The sequence below is a fragment of the Carassius carassius genome, chromosome 14 (assembly GCF_963082965.1).
Source record: "Carassius carassius chromosome 14, fCarCar2.1, whole genome shotgun sequence".
Taxonomy (NCBI): domain Eukaryota; kingdom Metazoa; phylum Chordata; class Actinopteri; order Cypriniformes; family Cyprinidae; genus Carassius; species Carassius carassius.
In genome coordinates this window covers 13,513,919-13,531,924 of record NC_081768.1, presented here as the reverse complement: position 1 = coordinate 13,531,924, position 18,006 = coordinate 13,513,919, and the positions used below count along the sequence as shown (strand labels likewise).

The 18,006-nt window shown below is 37.9% G+C and overlaps 4 protein-coding genes across 8 annotated transcripts in view; all 4 read left to right on the top strand.

The window, feature by feature from the left end:
- The window catches only part of LOC132157063 (ras and Rab interactor 2-like), a 31,689-nt gene extending 29,570 nt beyond the window's left edge, over positions 1–2,119 (top strand). For all 5 annotated transcript variants that reach the window (XM_059566211.1, XM_059566214.1, XM_059566212.1 and 2 more), the window contains 2 exons: positions 7–170; positions 318–2,119. In XM_059566211.1, the coding sequence (XP_059422194.1) occupies positions 7–170; positions 318–635 (482 nt within the window). In that variant the 3' untranslated portion in view covers positions 636–2,119. The remainder of the gene's footprint in view (positions 1–6; positions 171–317) is intronic.
- Positions 2,120–2,920: 801 nt separating this feature from the next.
- slc17a5 (solute carrier family 17 member 5) lies at positions 2,921–6,880 on the top strand. The gene is made up of 11 exons (XM_059566210.1): positions 2,921–3,098; positions 3,811–3,998; positions 4,185–4,418; positions 4,567–4,654; positions 4,736–4,822; positions 4,960–5,078; positions 5,204–5,365; positions 5,811–5,943; positions 6,083–6,230; positions 6,387–6,477; positions 6,741–6,880. Exons 1-11 carry the CDS (start codon positions 3,011–3,013, stop codon positions 6,870–6,872), a joined length of 1,470 nt encoding a protein of 489 aa, XP_059422193.1. The 5' UTR covers positions 2,921–3,010; the 3' UTR covers positions 6,873–6,880.
- Positions 6,881–7,851: 971 nt separating this feature from the next.
- Positions 7,852–12,976, top strand: eef1a1a (eukaryotic translation elongation factor 1 alpha 1a). The gene is made up of 8 exons (XM_059566209.1): positions 7,852–8,002; positions 9,487–9,670; positions 9,761–9,940; positions 10,030–10,326; positions 10,826–10,976; positions 11,086–11,342; positions 11,420–11,654; positions 12,173–12,976. The coding sequence occupies exons 2-8, from the start codon at positions 9,527–9,529 to the stop codon at positions 12,295–12,297; spliced, it is 1,389 nt and encodes a 462-aa protein (XP_059422192.1). The 5' UTR covers positions 7,852–8,002; positions 9,487–9,526; the 3' UTR covers positions 12,298–12,976.
- Positions 12,977–13,947: 971 nt separating this feature from the next.
- cgasa (cyclic GMP-AMP synthase a) lies at positions 13,948–18,002 on the top strand. Its single transcript, XM_059566208.1, has 5 exons — positions 13,948–14,868; positions 15,348–15,570; positions 16,547–16,816; positions 17,324–17,423; positions 17,589–18,002. Exons 1-5 carry the CDS (start codon positions 14,038–14,040, stop codon positions 17,926–17,928), a joined length of 1,764 nt encoding a protein of 587 aa, XP_059422191.1. The 5' UTR covers positions 13,948–14,037; the 3' UTR covers positions 17,929–18,002.
- Positions 18,003–18,006: the final 4 nt, after the last annotated feature.

The following is an 18,006-nucleotide window of genomic DNA, read 5'->3' as shown; positions in this document are numbered from 1 at the left end:
TTGTAGGAGGCTACTACTTGACCAGTGCATATGGCGCAATGTCTCTCATCAAAAACTTCCAGGAGGACCAGGCAGCTTGTGTGCTGAGCTCTGAGACGCGTAACACGCTGCACCAGTGGCACCGTAGACGCACAGCACAGCGAACCACTCCATCTGTGGATGATTTCCAGGTAAATTCCCTATTAGACATGGTCATATAAGTTCTATTCTCCCATTTCTTCCTTAAAACAATAGCAATTTAGGAACATTAATATATGTTCTTAAAACAAACGTGATATATAATGGGATTTACACCTAGATTTCTTGTCTATATTCAGAACTACTTGCGGGTTGCACTGCAAGATGCAGGCAGTGGCTGCACAGCCAAAACCCTTCAAGTGCATCCTTATGCCACAACGGAGGAAGTGTGTCAGATATGTGCGGACAAGTTTAAAATTTCAGACCCGGAAAACTACGCCCTTTTCCTCTTGACGGATGAAACCACACAGCAGCTGGCCCCAGACACTCACCCGCAGAGGATCAAGGCCGAACTGCACAGCCGCTCACAGCCACAACTCTACTACTTTGTGTACCGCCAGATCCAAAACCTCAATGTCCCTTCAGACCAGCTCTATGAGAACACTTCACCCAACTGACAGAGCAAACATGGTTTCCATCGGGTCCTCTTGAATCTCCTTCTCAGTCACATTTATTCAACTCCTTCCCTAGGAACACTGTTTACATCTGCGTTGTTTTGAAAAAAGATGGAGGGAAGTGGAAGATGTGCTTAGAGGGAAACAGGGAAGCAAGAATGTGTCTGACAGATGCAGCATTTTTCAAGCTCCGTCTTCACCATTTTTAAAACAGTTTGGGAAGAGGCACGCGACCATCACAAGAGAATAGCTGAACCCAAACTGCAAATGTTAAAAATTATTTCTTCATGAATGTTCAAACATTCAGTTTAGCAGAGAAACAGGAGCATTTTGGTGTTAAAGTCTAATCTTTGCACATTCCACATTGAATACACTCCAAAACTGTGCCTTCCTCTTCCCAAAATACCTCTTCTGTTCTTCGCTATGCTGAGAGACTGGCATTTTTCTTACGACTGCATTGAGGTGAAGACTTTTAGAAAGTTCCTTCCTTCAGCATTCATTCAGTAACATAGACATCTCAGTCCCTAAGGACATTGTGGACAATTGTTTTCTGATGTAAACCTTTTTTTTATTATTTGCAGTTGCTGGTAAACTGCATTTTTATATATATATATATACATGTATACATGTATGACTTTTTGTTATGATATTGCATGTATTTCTGTGATGATAAGAACCAGGCATTGTTGCCAGTGATGTTTTATCATATTGCTTTTATATGAATTATGATCATTATGTTTTGTTAAAGTCATTGGTAGTAATGGAGATTCTAAAATACTGTACTGCTACTGACAAGCTAAACATTTAGGGCTTGTGGTATTCTTGATCTCTTGTGCTAATTTTGGATTTGACTTGCAGACAAAGGGTTTTTGGCAAGTAGGACAAGTGGAAAGATCAGTGTGAAGTAAGAAAGAATAAGGAAAAAAGGATATGTATATTTTAAACAGGTTTAGAGTCATTGGTAGAAAATATCAACAAATAAAAATGTTTTTTGTGTCACTGTAAAGTGCTATCAGGGAATGCTGAGATGGATGAGTCACATAAAGGGGAATAGTTCTTTAACATTCATAACTATACTCATAACCTCTTAATTGCAATAACTTACCAAGTATTTCATGTTCTACTAATGTACTTCATGTTTGCATGTTTTGATGTAAACTCGGGGCATTGTTTTTTGTTTTTAAGAGACCAGGGTGCTGAAATGCTCTAATCCCATGTAACGAAGATATAGAAACACTAGCCACATCTGAAACACAAACTACGTTTCAAGTTGTGAAATGTATTTTAACGGGATATTTTAAGTCTGTTAAATGTATACATATTTATATGCAATCTGTGCAGGAATTTTTCACAGATTTGAAAAGTATTGATTCAAAAATATTGTTTATTAATTTGGAGAAAAAAGCTCATCCTCATTCTATAGTAAGTTCTGCGTATTTGCCTTTTAAAATGTACTCTTTTGCACAATAAATTGATGTTGATCATTTGTCATTTCTGTCATATGTTATTACAAGCTTCTACAAGTATGATCCTTTTGGGAGTTTGGGTAACCTACCTGTTCTTTTCTTGGAATAGATAAATACATTCCTATTCACCACCATGCGGGCTTGTCCTTCCTACATTACTGATTCCACGTATCACAAAATCATTAGAAGGCACATGTTGACTGTTTTCTCACTGTCTTCCATAAGTGAGGATTATTACTGTGTGTGTGTATGTGTGTGTGTGAGGGAGGGAGGGAGATATAACGAGTAGTCTACGTATGTTTCATAATGGGCATTATTTCAAAGCAGCTTTGCTGATGACACAAACACACAAAAAGTAGAACGTCAAATTTTGTAATACATTTAGATACTGCATTATTTTTTGATTGACCTCATAGAAAAAAAAAACACAATGCCAATGAAGATTTTAAAAGTGAACTGAATCCTGCTGATACTACATTCGAATTTCCTTAAAGCAAGGACTGCTGTACTATTTTAGCTCCTCTTTCTGGATACATGTTGCAATAATATAGAAAGCACACAAAGTAGAAAAAGCAAACTCTGTTTGGTAATTGATCTTTAAAAAAATCTGTCATTGATTAAACTAAATAGTCATAGTTTAATATAAAACGGCCACATTAATAAATATTTCAGAGGATTTTACTATGTTCTTGCACTTTGTTTAACATGTTTTGACCTTTAAAACATTCGATTTTTTATTTATTTGATTTTTTAAATTATTATTACTCGTTATATAATCTGGAGACAACAGGACTCTTATTATGGTATGTGTTTCTGCTGACGGTGAATCAATGACGGTGAAGCACGGGTTCCGCCTTCGGAGCGTGTTGTTATTGTGCTTCTGGTCAGGCGGCAGGAGAGCAGCCTTTCAAGATGATGGAGCATTCAGCGTCAGACTCAGAAACTGAAGATCATGTCCAGCCTTTACTACGCCGTAAAAACACCGGAGACCTCCAGAAAGGTAGCAGAAACTATGAATGCCTATTATGATTGTATGCAGATTTACAACATGCCACGTAATAAAAAGTGCACTGGTACCATAATAGTAGTATTTGCAAAGTAATAATGAATATGTTAATGTAATTTGTCGATGTAAATGTAAATGTGTAATTTGTTAGAATAGCTCGTTTAAGAATCCCTTACTTGTTTTTAGTATTCATGTCATGAGATGTCTCAGTCATTCAATCATCCTAACAGTGCAGACTGCATCTCTTTCGCTCAGTTTGATATAATTGTCGCAGCATTTGATGCAGTCTACATAAATAATTCAAGAGCATTTTCGGATGTGCTTTCAAAACAGGCAGTCACGGTGTTAGTCATGCAGGTAACTGCCCTAAAAATGTGACTTAACGTTAAAACTGACTCCGCCTAATACTACACCGTAGTTACTCTGGTTACAACTGTAAAATCATAATATGTTAATATCAAATGTTCTAATGTTTTTTTAAAATGAACAATTTATTATAGGTATTATTATTATTTCTAATAGTATCATGTTTTATGAACGTGTGTACACTGTTCTTCATGCTGTGAAAGGACTTTTTAATGTCACCACATTCAGTTGATAATTTGTAACTACTCGGGTACAAAAAGTCATACAGGTTCGGAATAACATTGGTGTGAGTACATTTTTGGGACTGTTTGACAGTGGTTTCGTCTGTTTGTTCTCCCAGCTCCTGCTTGCTGCTCCTCACGATACGGGTTGGCCTTCTTGTCCTGTTATGGCTTCTTTGTGGCGTATGCCCTCAGGGTGAACCTTAGTGTGGCAATGGTGGACATGCTAAAAAACGGTTCCAGTGCCAACAACAGTTCCTCCATCTGCCCTCACCACAGGATCCCTGTGCCCAAACACAATCACACTGTAAGAGCATCTACTTTATGGTCTCACATACTGTGTATGCAAACTTTTCCAGAAAGGTGTTCTGGAAAAAAGTAAGGTGTGCTGTTAATTTATTATAATTTTTTTTTTTACAGTTTAAGTATAGTCATCGTGCACATTTTCGAGGTCTCTGAAGTGTTAATCATATATAGTTCAATGTCTCCACAGGCCAGTGTGTATGACTGGGATTCAGAAACTCAGGGATGGATCCTGGGCTCTTTTTTCTATGGGTATATACTTACTCAGATACCAGGTGGCTACTTTGCACGCAAGTATGGTGCCAAGTGGCTCTTTGGTATTGGCATCCTCTGCACTGTGATCTTCACCCTGCTGACTCCAGTAGCCGCTGATCTGGGAGCTGGTTACCTCATCGCTGTTAGGGTCTTGGAAGGCATTGGGGAGGTAACCTCAAAACTAATTTCCTACAATATGGATTTAGTACTTCTGTTCTTGTAGTTTGATAGTCTCAGTTTCATTGTTGTCATAGATGATATAAGTGTTATTCATTTTGGAAAATAAAAGTCTTAAAAAGTCATTCTTGTGCATTCAGGGAGTGTCATTTCCTGCTATGCATGCGATGTGGGCATCATGGGCACCCCCTCTGGAGAGAAGTCGACTGCTCACCATCTCTTACACAGGTGCCCTGCTTTGATTTGTAACAGTCTACTCACAGTTTTTGTGTATTTGTACTATTATTTGTTATTTATTTTCTTTTACAGGTGCTCAGCTGGGAACTGTAGTGGCTCTTCCTTTGTCTGGCCAGATATGTTTTTACCTAGACTGGACGTACGTCTTTTATATATTTGGTAAGTTTTATTATAATATGCATTTAAAGGTGAACTGTGTGCACATCGGCATAAAATGTAACTAAAGATTCTTTCACAGGCTTTTGTCTTAATACAGTCTAAATGCACACTTTACCTGATTTCTCCACGAATCATAGGAGCTGTTGGACTTCTTTGGTTTTTCCTTTGGACTTGCTTTGTCAGTAACAGTCCCAGCGCACACAAAAGGATAACGGAGGCTGAGAAGACTTACATAATGGCATCTTTAAAAAATGAAGTAGGCAATGTTACAGTGAACTCATAGAGTGTCTATCTTTAAGATGATTTCTTTATTCTCAAAACAGATTATGGTTTATTTCTTAATTGTTGGTTTGTATTAAAATGTGCCTTTTTCTGCTCCAGCTGTCCCCAACTACAGATTACATCCCATGGATATCAATCCTTAAATCTATGCCATTATGGGCCATAGTTGTGGCACACTTCTCTTACAACTGGACATTTTACACTCTGCTGACTCTCTTACCCACCTACATGAATGATGTACTCGGATTCAGCATCCAGCAGGTGCGTGCAAACCAGGGCTGACATGAAAAATGTATTTTTACCAAAATTATTTTACTGTTTTGAATGCTTTGTAAGCTGTAATCAGTGATATTTACTTATTTTTAATTTTTATCTTGATATTCCAAAATAAAATAACTTTAGCATGTTGAGGTTTGTTAAAAATAAATAAATAAATAAAATATTCCTGTGATGGCAAAGTTAAATTTTCAGCAGCCATTTAGTAAAATGATCATTTGTAGCTAAAAAAACAAAACAATAATTATCAATGTTAAAAACAATTGATTTATATTTTTGTGGAATATCTGATGAATAGACTTGGTACTTACCCCAAACATTTCAACAGTAGTGTATTTAATATAAAAACTGGTTATCTGAAAATGATCATTGCCTCTCATCAAAAGACCTGTTTGCCATTTAGTAGGTGTGAACTCACTGTCATTCTCAGAATGGAATGCTCTCAGCTCTGCCCTACCTTGGTTGTTGGTTGCTGGCTTTGCTGGGTGGACAGCTGGCAGACCTCCTGAGAGAGAGATATCTTATCCACACTGTAGTTGTGCGTAAGGCATTCACTATAGTAGGTAAGACATTCATAGACACTTTATACTTAGTTTTAATGCTGAACAGTACATTTGAAAATGTATCAATGGGATGATTGAACTGGTGACGTGAAGTCTGTTAATGATGATAAATCAGTGTGTCTGTTTTGAATGTGTCCAGGAATGGTGGGACCAGCCATCTTCCTGGTGGCTGCTGGCTACACTGGATGCAACTATGTCTTGGCTGTAGCCTGCCTCTCCATCTCCTCCTCTCTAGGGGGCATTTCGGCCTCTGGATTTAACATCAACCATTTGGACATTGCTCCCTCGTAAGACAAGTTTATTTTTTATCATATATGGTTTATGGTTTAGGATAACTGTACATGCATGAAATCCATGTCACAAGTTAATTATCGTTAGAACATGGATAAAGTACCCTTTCATTTTCATATTTTAATATTTTATGTTTATATTTTTCTTTTCAGATATGCTGGGATATTGCTTGGGATCACCAACTCATTTGCCACCATACCTGGCATGGTGGGCCCTGTAATAGCAAGATCTTTGACCAAATCTGTAAGTTACAATTTATTGCATTTATATACATATATAAATGTAAACAATTTTTTTATTTTTTATGCAACAAATGCATTACATTGGGCTGCGAAAACTTAGAAAGGTGCTGTAAGAGAGTTATTTATTTTAATACTATGCCTGTCACTGATGTGATAATATGTCCGTTATGCATAAATGCAAACATTAAATGCTTCAAGAGAAATCTATTCTTCACATTTGTGATAATGAAGTAACAAATGCTTAAACATTTTGTTTTAATCTAGAACACCATTCCAGAGTGGCAAATTGTCTTCTACATCTCCGCAGCGATCAATGTATTTGGAGCTGTTTTCTTCACAATATTTGGCAAGGGCACAGTCCAGCCTTGGGCTGTCCAGAGCGTACACATCCAGTGAAACATCTACCGCTAGCCAAAGAGTCGTACCTCTTGTAAATTCTCTAGAGCTCTTAGCAGTAATTGCATATTGTTGAATATAATGATATATCGCACAATCCAATGTTGTTGTTTTTTTTAATCATACCAACAAACACAATGACTTTTGGCATTTTTTAGTTTATTTTATTGGTAATGTCTGTATTTGTTATACATGTCAGTAGCTTTTTCAGACAATTTTTATTATTTTTAAACAGAGATGGGATTAGTGAAGTGAATCCGACTGATTCAGCATTTACTGAATTAATCTGACTCCTTAATTTTTAACTTGTTTTGAAGTATAAAGCTCATGAGGCCCATTGTAGCTGTTCTTAACACAGTAGTAAGAACTATATCCAATTCTTCTCATTTGTTAAATCTGTTCTGTTGAAAACTAAAATAATCATAATAGTTAAGGAATTGGGAGTCTTTTGATATTAATGTCTTTATGAAATATGCCTTATTGTAGGCCTATGATTATCACAACATGCCTTACCCATACTGAAGCAAGAGGCCTTAAGGGAGATTATCGGTGAAATTGTGTCTGGTTATTAAGTTTTAGCCTTTTTGTACACTAGAACTGGTTTATGTTTACATTTTATTTCTTACTGTTTTGTGCAATCGTTACTTAGTGGAACAAAATGAATAAATCCGTGTAAACTGTATGTCGCCTAATCTGTCAATTGTCAAGACGCTACAGTACATGCTTCATCGCCTGTCAAATACTTGTATATCTAATAAAATTATTGCACTCGTTTATGTTCTTGACGTGCATGTATGCATTGTTAGAATGACCAGTTCTGCTTAAGACCTTTTTAAAAAAATTCTGTTTGAGACCAACATTTTCGTCGAATTGCGTGACCTTTAAAACCACCGCAGCAGTTTATGTGCACCTGACACGTTTAAAGCTAATGCGTCCGCAGAACAAACTCGTGAACTTTTTTCATTTCCGTATACAGTTCTTTGCAATAGTCGTCTGCCCTCAAGCATCCTCAGTGACTGGTGTAGTGTATGCGCATGCACAGTCACTTTCGTCGGGTCTGTATTATATCAGGATCGGACGCGCCGCTCAGCCTCTTCAGCACCGCTCCAGTATCCCGAGCACGCGCGCAGGTACAGTACCGCACATTCCCACGCATCTTTACCTGTTTATTTAAAAATAAACCCAACAAACGGGTGTGCAGTTATAAAAGAAGAACTTCTGTCTGTATTTATGTTTGCTGATTAGTTGTCGCTTGTAAAGGACCTTTCTGATGCTTGTATTCGACATTGCGCTAGATACAGGCTGGGAATGGGAGAACATGGCGGCAGCTGCAGGGGAAGGGATTGCACTGTTAAATCCCCTAGACATCTGAATGATCTCTGTCGCCTGCTGTTCTTAGATGACTAATAATGCAATGTTTTAGAGCAAAGTAACACCGAAAGGAATAGCTTTCTGAAGTGATGTGACACAAGAATAATTTAAAGCGCTTTTTAAATAAATGCGTCTGTATTAACAAGAATAGCCCTTCTGTTAACCTCTTTAGTTAATCTGGGAATTAGCTTTCTTACACTAATGGCCCAGCTCTTGCTTTAAGAAACGTCTTGGAATTATTCATTTGAACATCTTACAGCTCATTGGAAATGATGCTGATGCAATAATCATACACGTTGGGTTCCTGATGCAGCCAAGCCATAACGCACTACCTTAGAATGGAATATGAATTGTAGCTTAACCAGATGTTCTAATATTTGTTCTTCTTTTCACAATATCGGGCACATGAGTGGCTCACAAATGGCTGACAGTCTTTTAAATCAGTAGGCGAATCTTTACAAAATGGAGGTCTGCAGGACAAAGATGTACCAGGCATGAAGAAAGGCATGCCCAGTCTGTTAAAGCATTGCTGGTTCCTTGGCAGAACTAGAATCTTAAATAGCCTGAAAGGTTAAACTTAATGCTGGTCTGAAGGTTGAATAAAGGAGATGGCATATTAAATAACGTATTTGTTATACACATTTTGTCTGCATTTCTTTCGGTGTCCAATAAATGAAATTCAAATGATAAGACATTTCAATTCTGCAATCACAGGGAGCCATAGATGTTGCTGAGCTGGTATTGCATAGGTCATTCTAAGAGAATTACACAGATAACTGCACCCTTTGCTCATGTACTGTACTGTGGGGTTTACTTTCTTTAGCAGAAAACAAAAGGAGAACTTTTGAAGAATATGCAGGTCTGTCTTGTCCATGATGATTTTACATCCTTTTTAGGCCTTACATCCTCAGTAGCCATCCATTTTTATTAATTGGAAAATAATTACCGGGATATTCTTCAAATTTCTCCTTTAATGTTCCACAGAAGTAAAGTCATATGGACTTAGGAAGACATGGGGTGAATAAATCTAGGAATTTTCCTTTGGTGGTGTACTTCTATATTGTATACTCTACTGTGAGATCGGCTGATGAACAGTGCAAGTTTTTAAAAGGCCACTTATTAAATTCATGGAATTAGTGTTTTAAATTGGATCAAAAGCATCTTCTAGCCAGAGAACATGTGTCTAACTTAGTTCATGACTTTAATAGAATTTGCACCGTGACTGTTTGCTGTCTTTGTAAAGCTTTACAGTTACATTCGCACTTTAAATAAAGCCATTAGCCATGGGAAAGGAGAAGCTCCACATCAACATTGTGGTCATCGGCCACGTGGACTCTGGAAAATCCACTACAACCGGCCACCTCATCTACAAGTGTGGTGGGATCGACAAGCGGACAATTGAGAAGTTTGAGAAAGAGGCTGCAGAGGTATGACGGAGATATTGGAGACATTTAAACTAATACATGATTAAAAACTATTTCAAGCTGTTATATAATGTTTATGTGCATCACTCGTAGATGGGAAAGGGCTCTTTCAAGTACGCCTGGGTGTTGGACAAGCTTAAAGCAGAAAGAGAGAGAGGAATCACCATCGACATCTCCCTGTGGAAGTTTGAGACCAGCAAATACTATGTCACCATCATTGATGCTCCAGGACACAGGGACTTCATCAAAAACATGATCACTGGAACCTCACAGGTTAGGAAAAAAACAGGCACACAAATATATTTTAGTAGCTGCTATTTATTTAGAAAAAAATTATCCCTGACATTTTCTCGGACCCTCAGGCGGACTGTGCCGTGCTGATTGTGGCTGCAGGTGTCGGAGAGTTTGAGGCTGGCATCTCGAAGAACGGCCAGACCAGAGAGCATGCTCTCCTGGCCTACACATTGGGTGTGAAGCAGCTGATTGTGGGTGTCAACAAGATGGATTCCACTGAACCCAGTTACAGCCAGAAGCGTTATGAGGAAATTGTAAAGGAAGTCAGCACCTACATCAAGAAGATCGGCTATAACCCTGACACAGTGGCGTTTGTGCCCATCTCTGGCTGGAATGGAGATAACATGCTTGAGGCCAGTCCCAATGTAAGTAAGATAGGAAAATAAAGCATTGTTTCCGTAAGGGCCTCACGATTAATGAAAATAAAATGGTAACGGCTTTAATATGGCTTGCAGTCCCTGTTTCAGAGTGAAATGCAGTACTGTGTTCATTTACAGTCCAGTGTTTTCAGTGTCTCAGCAGTTTGGTTTGCAGTAAATGCTACTTCATACAAATGTTGTTTGGGTTGCTTGTAATATGTATTTGGGAACACAGCAGGCTAATCGGTTTCCAGAATTTCTAATATAAAAAAACGTATATGAACTATCTGGTGACAAAAGAGAAGCTTTAAGGGAGGTTTTGTGGCAATCACAACTTTTATCGAAAAATGACAATTTTCTGCCCCAACTCGTACATCTCAAGTTTCCATAGGTCATGTGAAGAATTATGAATTTCTTTACTGAATATGAGTATTTATGCAAAATGGTATCACAGCAAGTTGGTCCCAATCAGTATCTTTACTAGGTTTCCTTGTCTTTACTTTAGATGACTTGGTTCAAAGGTTGGAAGATTACCCGGAAGGAGGGAAATGCATCTGGGACCACCCTACTGGAGGCTTTGGATGCCATTCAGCCTCCAACACGTCCGACTGACAAAGCCCTGCGCCTGCCTCTTCAGGATGTCTACAAGATTGGAGGTTTTAATTTGTACAAACAAACTATGTTAGCTGATTTTGTCTAAAAGTTGACCAGGCATTACTCTGCTAACATAAAGCAGAGCCGAACTAAATTCAGTGTTTTCACTAGGTATTGGAACTGTTCCTGTGGGCCGTGTGGAGACTGGAGTTTTGAAGTCAGGTATGGTGGTGACCTTTGCCCCTGTCAACGTGACAACTGAAGTCAAGTCAGTGGAGATGCATCACGAGGCTCTTTCAGAGGCCTTGCCTGGTGACAACGTTGGCTTTAATGTTAAGAACGTCTCGGTCAAGGACATCCGTCGTGGCAATGTTGCTGGAGACAGCAAAAATGACCCACCTCAGGAGGCCGCCTCCTTCACTGCTCAAGTAAGCTCAATTAACTTCTGATCTCACTACTCCAGCAAACCTGAGCAGTCATTACAAGCTTCATTCTTTCCCACCAGGTGATCATCTTGAACCACCCAGGGCAAATCAGTGCTGGCTATGCCCCCGTTCTTGATTGCCACACTGCACACATCGCCTGCAAGTTTGCAGAGCTGAAAGAAAAGATTGATCGTCGTTCTGGGAAGAAGCTTGAGGACAACCCTAAGAGCCTCAAGTCAGGAGATGCAGCCATCGTTGATATGATCCCTGGGAAGCCCATGTGTGTGGAGAGCTTTTCAGAGTATCCTCCACTGGGTAAGTGCTATCCTAACATCCCACCCCAAGAGCAAAATACTTTATTGCTCATTTATAAGTTAAGGTAACTGAAGTTAAATAAGTTTTATTTTCTTGATAGTTTGTCATTCCTCTTTCATGAATATCTAAAAGCCATGGCAAACAATTGAGAAAAATATTATAGTTCACTCAAAAAAATTTTTTTTTTATCATTTACTTCCAAACCGATTTTTTTTTTTGATAGAGGTAATGATAGGTAATTTCTTCTCTACATCTGGATGAAATGGACAATTACAAAAAAAGTAGAGCAGTCAACTGTAAAACAGTGGCAGGATTAAAGATTGTTTTATAATATTTTTATATAAAAAAAACAAAAAAAATGCATTTAGAAAACAGATTACAAATAGATGAATTTCCATTTCATACCAACATTTTTTGTTTAAAGATATGGTATGCCAGGAGGCTTTTCACAATCAGTGTTAGGATGATAAAGATAATGAGCACAGATGACCTGCTTAAATACTTTTTTTGGTTTGCAGGTCGTTTTGCTGTGCGTGACATGCGTCAGACCGTTGCAGTGGGAGTGATTAAAGGAGTGGAGAAAAAGACTGCGACGAGCGGAAAGGTCACCAAATCTGCTCAGAAAGCCCAGAAGGCCAAATGAATTTTGTGTTTGACTGCCAACTCCAGAGAGACATATGGAAAAGCAGAGGTCATCCAGCTCTTCTATCCTATTGGCGGCTTAGGTTCTATAGTCAGAGACTGCTTAATAGTTCCAATGCATCGTAAAAGTATCAGAAGGAAAAAAAATACTAACAAAAGCAGTCCTTTAGATAACTGTAATTTGTATGTTGACTCGTAGTCTTACATCCACACCATTGAACTTATTTAATAGTGTTTTTAATAGTTGTGCTCTTCTCTTCGATGATAGCTGTTGAAACCATATGTGATTTTTAAAATCTTGAGGTTTGACCTCTCCTGCTCTAGAGTGCAGTTTTAGCCTGGTTCTCACAGTTTTGTCTTTGCTTGTTTTAGTGCTTGTTTGCAAAATACCATGTGTTCAGTATCCACTGGTGGTGAACTACTTAAACGACACTATTTAGTAGACTTTGAGAACCTTTATGTTTAGCTTTATAGAACAATGAAAACCTAAAATGAAGCTCTCAATCAGCCCGTGTCTGGGCTCATGCAAACTTTGGTGCACTGACAGCTTTATGTTTAGCACTTTGACTGGCGTAGGCTAACCCTGCACAAGCACTTGTTGACTTTAATTGGCATAAGCTACCGCACCTTATTATAAAAATAAAAGCTTTCATGTCATATTAAAGATGTCTCAACCATAATGATTGTGTTTGTGTTCATTTCACTCCCAAACAGTAGACTACATAAAAGCCATACAGGTGTGTGTTTGATCTTTTGCCTTTGTATTAAGGAAATTACAGTATTATATTGTGAGCTTAGACTTCAACTGAAGTTATTACACAAAAACAGCTTAGAATAGATTATACTTTACTATCTTTCAAACTATTTATCAATACAGTATTAGTCTTTTACACAGCTTGGCAGATACACAAGATTTTAAGAAAACAATGAGATTTATTAAATAATTAAATATAAACATACAGTTTAAAATCCTAAAAGTATATTGGTTATATTACCACAAGATGTCGCAAGTAGTCAATTTATCAAATTATTCATCATCAAGCCACTTTGGGTGTGTGTATATATAGATAGACGGGGTTACCACCGCGAATAGTAGTAATACTAGAAGACCTATTATCAATAGCTGCCTAAATAATACTTTTTCAGAACAGATAACCTAGATTTAAACAATAGTTTAACCCTTACTCCTATTATATTAAGTTTCCAATTTATATTAGTGTTTAAAAGATTTTCCTGTTCAACTCGAACACTACAGAGAGGTGACTTTTTACTCCACTTAATATTCCTCAGGGCAGATTTATGTTTTAAGTCAAATAGTCTTGGACTTTTCACGGTATTAAATATTGTTATATCACCATTATTGGCCAAGAAGAAAGATTTTACTGAACACACTGAAAGCTAGGCATGTTTTCACACTGCTATTAAATAGTACATTGTAGGCTTAAGCAGAATTTAAGTAAACGTTATGATATATAAATATCAAACCATTATTTTGGCCAACAGATGACAACTAGCACCTGTCTACACATTTTTGTCAATAAATGTAGGCTACTTCACACGATCCACGGAAACCCCAATGCGTAGCCTATAGAAATAACGTCATAAGACTGAGGAAGTGAGAACTTCGAACCGTAGAGGCTGGCACAGTACAACCACCTGTAGCCTGATGACACATTTCTCTGTAACTGAAACCTTCATTTAACGCACAACTGCGCGAGTCGCAGCACACACACCAGCCATCATGAACATCCCGAGAAAACCGGGCAGCTTCCCCGCAACAAACCCTGACCAACCCAAAGCCAAAACTCAAACAAAAGCAAATGGAAATGAGAAGAGTAAACAGCAGAAGACTGACAGGGAGGATAAGTCTCTGGAGCCCGCAGAGGCCAAGCTGCCAAAACTGGGAAGCAGAAAGCAACAGAGTAAAAAGGAGAAAGATCCTCATGACTTTGCAAGTGAAGACAAACCTCATGACAAATCAACACCAAAACGGGATAATCGACAGAGTAAGAAGCAGAGAGATCTCAGACAGTCTTCGGAGAACTCCGAGAGTAAGCACGAAGAAAACGGCGCTTCTGTTCATAAAAACGCAAACCATGCTGGCAAGAATGAGAAACAAGACAGTGCACAGAGAAAGAATCAGAGTAAATCCGATGAAAAACCAGCACCAAAATGTCAGAGAAAAAAAGATCTTTTAAATATTGACAAAGAAGAATCTCTAGAGAGCTCTGAAAGCAAATTGGATGCAAAATCCGACGCAAACCCTAGAAGGCGGCATGAATCCGCTATTAAAACTGATTTTTCTCAGGACGCTTCTCCAGCGGTTAGTGCGCACAGCCCGGATCGCCAAAAGAAAAGCGCAGAACAAACCACAAAGAGAGTCGACGACACACTGGGAAAGATTCTTAAGGCAACTATTGACAAATTAAAGATCAAGAAGAACGAGCGGTCCAATGCGTCCAGTTGTATTAATGACATAACAGATAAAGTCATTGCATTCCTGAAACGAAACACGACCTGGTGTGAAGAGATCGAGAGGTTACGAACTGGAAGTTATTATGAAAACGTTAAAGTAAGTGACGCAGTGACATCTCCACTCATCATTCTGTATCAGATTTCCAGGGCTTGTAAACATCTTATTAATAATAACATAAAAGGGCATTCATTCATCAGAGCATGTCCAAACAAAGATAATACTCGGTGATGTTAGATTAAAAACCGGCCAGAAAGCGCTTGAATTTTCACAGATGCCTGTCATATGTGAAAAATCAAGCGTTTTCTGGCCTGTTTCAATGCACACTTTTGTTATTGTTTTTTCAGGACATGGCTCTGAAATTACAAGTTAAATCACATTTCAAAATGACAACGTATAACAAATGCCTTCAGGTAGCCTAGGCTATATCCAATTATTCCATAAAAGTAAAAAAATATTCGTGTTCGGACACGTTTGTGGAATATTACGATTATATGGTCATGACATGTCTAATCTCACCCAACGCTTATAAAACAGCTTAGTTCAAAGTAACCAGCATCTGCTTTGTCACATTTTAGATTTGTGAACCAGATGAATTTGATGTGATGCTGACTATTCCTGTGGAGCGAGTGGACATTCGGGAGTTTGATGAGGCCGGAGCATTTTACAGTATTGCACTAAAACGACATCCGACAAGACATCCTCTGGACAGATTTCTAAACGAAAACAAGACCATTCAGGCCAGCGAAATGCTGAGTGAATTCAGAGACGCCGTCAAGAAGGCTGTGGAGAAACTTCCATGTAGGTCCAAATAAATAAGTATTTATTTGTTGTTGTAAATCTTTTAATGACCTCATAATATATAACGTATGATTTAAGCTTAAACGTTTAAATCCGCATCTTTTGAAATATCATTTTTAATATTTCGAACGTTCTACTCTGATCTAGCTCCAGTTCTTGTTGGACTTTGAACGAGCCTTTAAAAACAAAACAATTGCGGCAATTTTGACCATTTACAGACAGGAATATAAGTGTAAATGGTAAATCAAGTTGGGGAAAACAACTCTTTGGCACATCAAGAAATCAAACATTTGAACACAATATGCCCACAACTGGTTTTCAGCACCGTGACGTGACGTAGGCTATCTCAGAAAAGTTCTCCGTTTGCGATTAACCCATAATGCAGTTCTAATCGTCGCTTATCATCGCTTAGTCCTTGTAGCCCGAGAAATTTTTTTTTTTTTTAAATTTAAGAAAACAAAGTACAACAGAAACATTCATAAACATATTTAATCTTAGTGTTACGAAATGAGGACGAAAATTAAACTAGTTTTAGTGGAAATTTAGCTATTTTCAAAACTATAAAGCACGTTTCAACTGAATCAGTAAATTGTTACTTGTGATTCACAATACACCAACTGCAGAACTTTACCCTCTGCATTTAATTCAACCCCTGGGGAAAAAAAGAACAAAAGTAATCCTTCCCACGAGCTCTAAACCAAAAGGCTACAACCATTTAAGCATTCTGGGACTGGTTGCATAAACAGTTTAGACTAGTCTTAAAAAGTTAATATATTTTTCCCCTCAAAACCGGTCATAGCTTTTTTTAATTCAGTAATTAAAAGTAGATTGGTCTTATTTGTATTGGAAAAGTAAGACTGATAACCCCTTGACAACTGCTAGTAGGTCAAACTAGTTCTTAAGACACATCTTAACATGGTGGCTAAGTTTATGCAATCCATAATATTTGTATTTTTTTTTTTTTTGCATTCTGTAGACCAAATTGAGATACAGCGAAAAAAGCCTAAATGCCCTGCAGTGACACTGGAAGTAAAAATGGGAGAAAACGGAAAGACTATTTCTGTAGACTTTGTTCTTGGTCTCAAGGTTCATCGTGCAAGCTGGCCAGACTTTACAAAAGATGGCTTCAAAATAGAAAACTGGCTTGGTAAAAAGGAGAAAGCTAATATGAAGCATCAACCATTCTACCTGGTGCCTAAATATGAGGGAAAGGGAAACTCGGAGCATGATGGAGTTGTTGCAAAAGGTATAATGTTTATCATCATTACCAGTTTTTTGTTTTTATATGTGACCCTGGAACACAAAACCAGTCTTGTAGGCTTGTAGCAATGGCCAAAAATAAACATGGTTCAAAATGATCGATTTTTCTTTAATGCCAAAAAATCTTTAGGATATTAAGTAAAAATCATGTTCCATGAGGATATTTTGTAAATTTCCTACCGTAAATATATTACAACTTAATTTTGGATTAGTAATATGCATAGCTAAGGATTTTGTTTGGACAGCTTTAAAGGCAATTTTCTTAATATTTTTGCACCCTCAGATTTCAGATATTCACATAGTTGTATCTCAGCCAAATATTGTCCTATCCTAACAACCCATACATCAATGAAAAGCTTATTAGGCTTTTCAGTTTTGAAAAGTTTACCCTTATGACTGGTTTTGTGATGCATGGTCACACATACTGTATGAACCGAGATACTGTGGCACTTCAAAAACTGAGAAGTTATTTGGAAAAATGTCCTTTTCACAGATGCCTGGCGAATTTCTTTTTCGCACGTCGAAAAACTAATTCTGAATAAACATGGCCACTCCAAGACATGCTGTGAAGAGGTTGGCCAGAAATGTTGCCGGTAATTATTATTCAGTTCCTCTTGTGCCAAGCTTTGATGCTGGTAAAATTTAAGTGCAGAAACTGTCTGTTGTGATATTGCTTCATTGTTTGCATTAATACAATGGCGTTCAATAAGTCCACAACATTTACAATAAAATAACTGAACTTTGCTCTACTTTTACAGGAAGGACTGCCTAAAGCTCCTGAAGTATCTTCTTCAACAGCTCAAAGAGGTTGACTCCAAATCCAATAAGATGTCCAGCTTCTGCTCCTATCATGCAAAGACCACCCTTCTTCATGCTTGTGCCACAAGGGGAACTGACAATGAGTGGGCATACAGTCAGCTGGCCAACTGCTTCAAGCAGCTTTTGGAAGAATTTGTGAAACATCTAAGAATTCGTCATCTCCCTAACTTTTTCGTTCCATCCCATAATCTCTTACATCAAACCTCTCAGAGTAGCTGTGATTTCCTGGCAAATGCAATTGAATTTCAGTGCAATAACAACTTTCCAATATTCAGTTAATTTTGATTTTCAGTATATTGTATTTATGCATGTTTTGTTCTTTCATCTTGACAGTCCAATGTTGCTTAATACATATTC

Excerpts from the sequence above, each read along its gene's own strand:
- slc17a5 (XM_059566210.1), top strand. The coding sequence starts at position 3,011 with ATGATGGAGCATTCAGCGTCAGACTCAGAAACTGAAGATCATGTCCAG. Across the intron at positions 3,099-3,810 it reads CACCGGAGACCTCCAGAAAG|CTCCTGCTTGCTGCTCCTCA; the intron begins GTAGCAGAAACT and ends TTGTTCTCCCAG. Across the intron at positions 5,366-5,810 it reads TCGGATTCAGCATCCAGCAG|AATGGAATGCTCTCAGCTCT; the intron begins GTGCGTGCAAAC and ends TGTCATTCTCAG.
- eef1a1a (XM_059566209.1), top strand. The coding sequence starts at position 9,527 with ATGGGAAAGGAGAAGCTCCACATCAACATTGTGGTCATCGGCCACGTG. Across the intron at positions 9,671-9,760 it reads TTGAGAAAGAGGCTGCAGAG|ATGGGAAAGGGCTCTTTCAA; the intron begins GTATGACGGAGA and ends CATCACTCGTAG. Across the intron at positions 11,343-11,419 it reads CCGCCTCCTTCACTGCTCAA|GTGATCATCTTGAACCACCC; the intron begins GTAAGCTCAATT and ends CTTTCCCACCAG.
- cgasa (XM_059566208.1), top strand. The coding sequence starts at position 14,038 with ATGAACATCCCGAGAAAACCGGGCAGCTTCCCCGCAACAAACCCTGAC. Across the intron at positions 14,869-15,347 it reads GTTATTATGAAAACGTTAAA|ATTTGTGAACCAGATGAATT; the intron begins GTAAGTGACGCA and ends GTCACATTTTAG. Across the intron at positions 17,424-17,588 it reads GTTGGCCAGAAATGTTGCCG|GAAGGACTGCCTAAAGCTCC; the intron begins GTAATTATTATT and ends CTACTTTTACAG.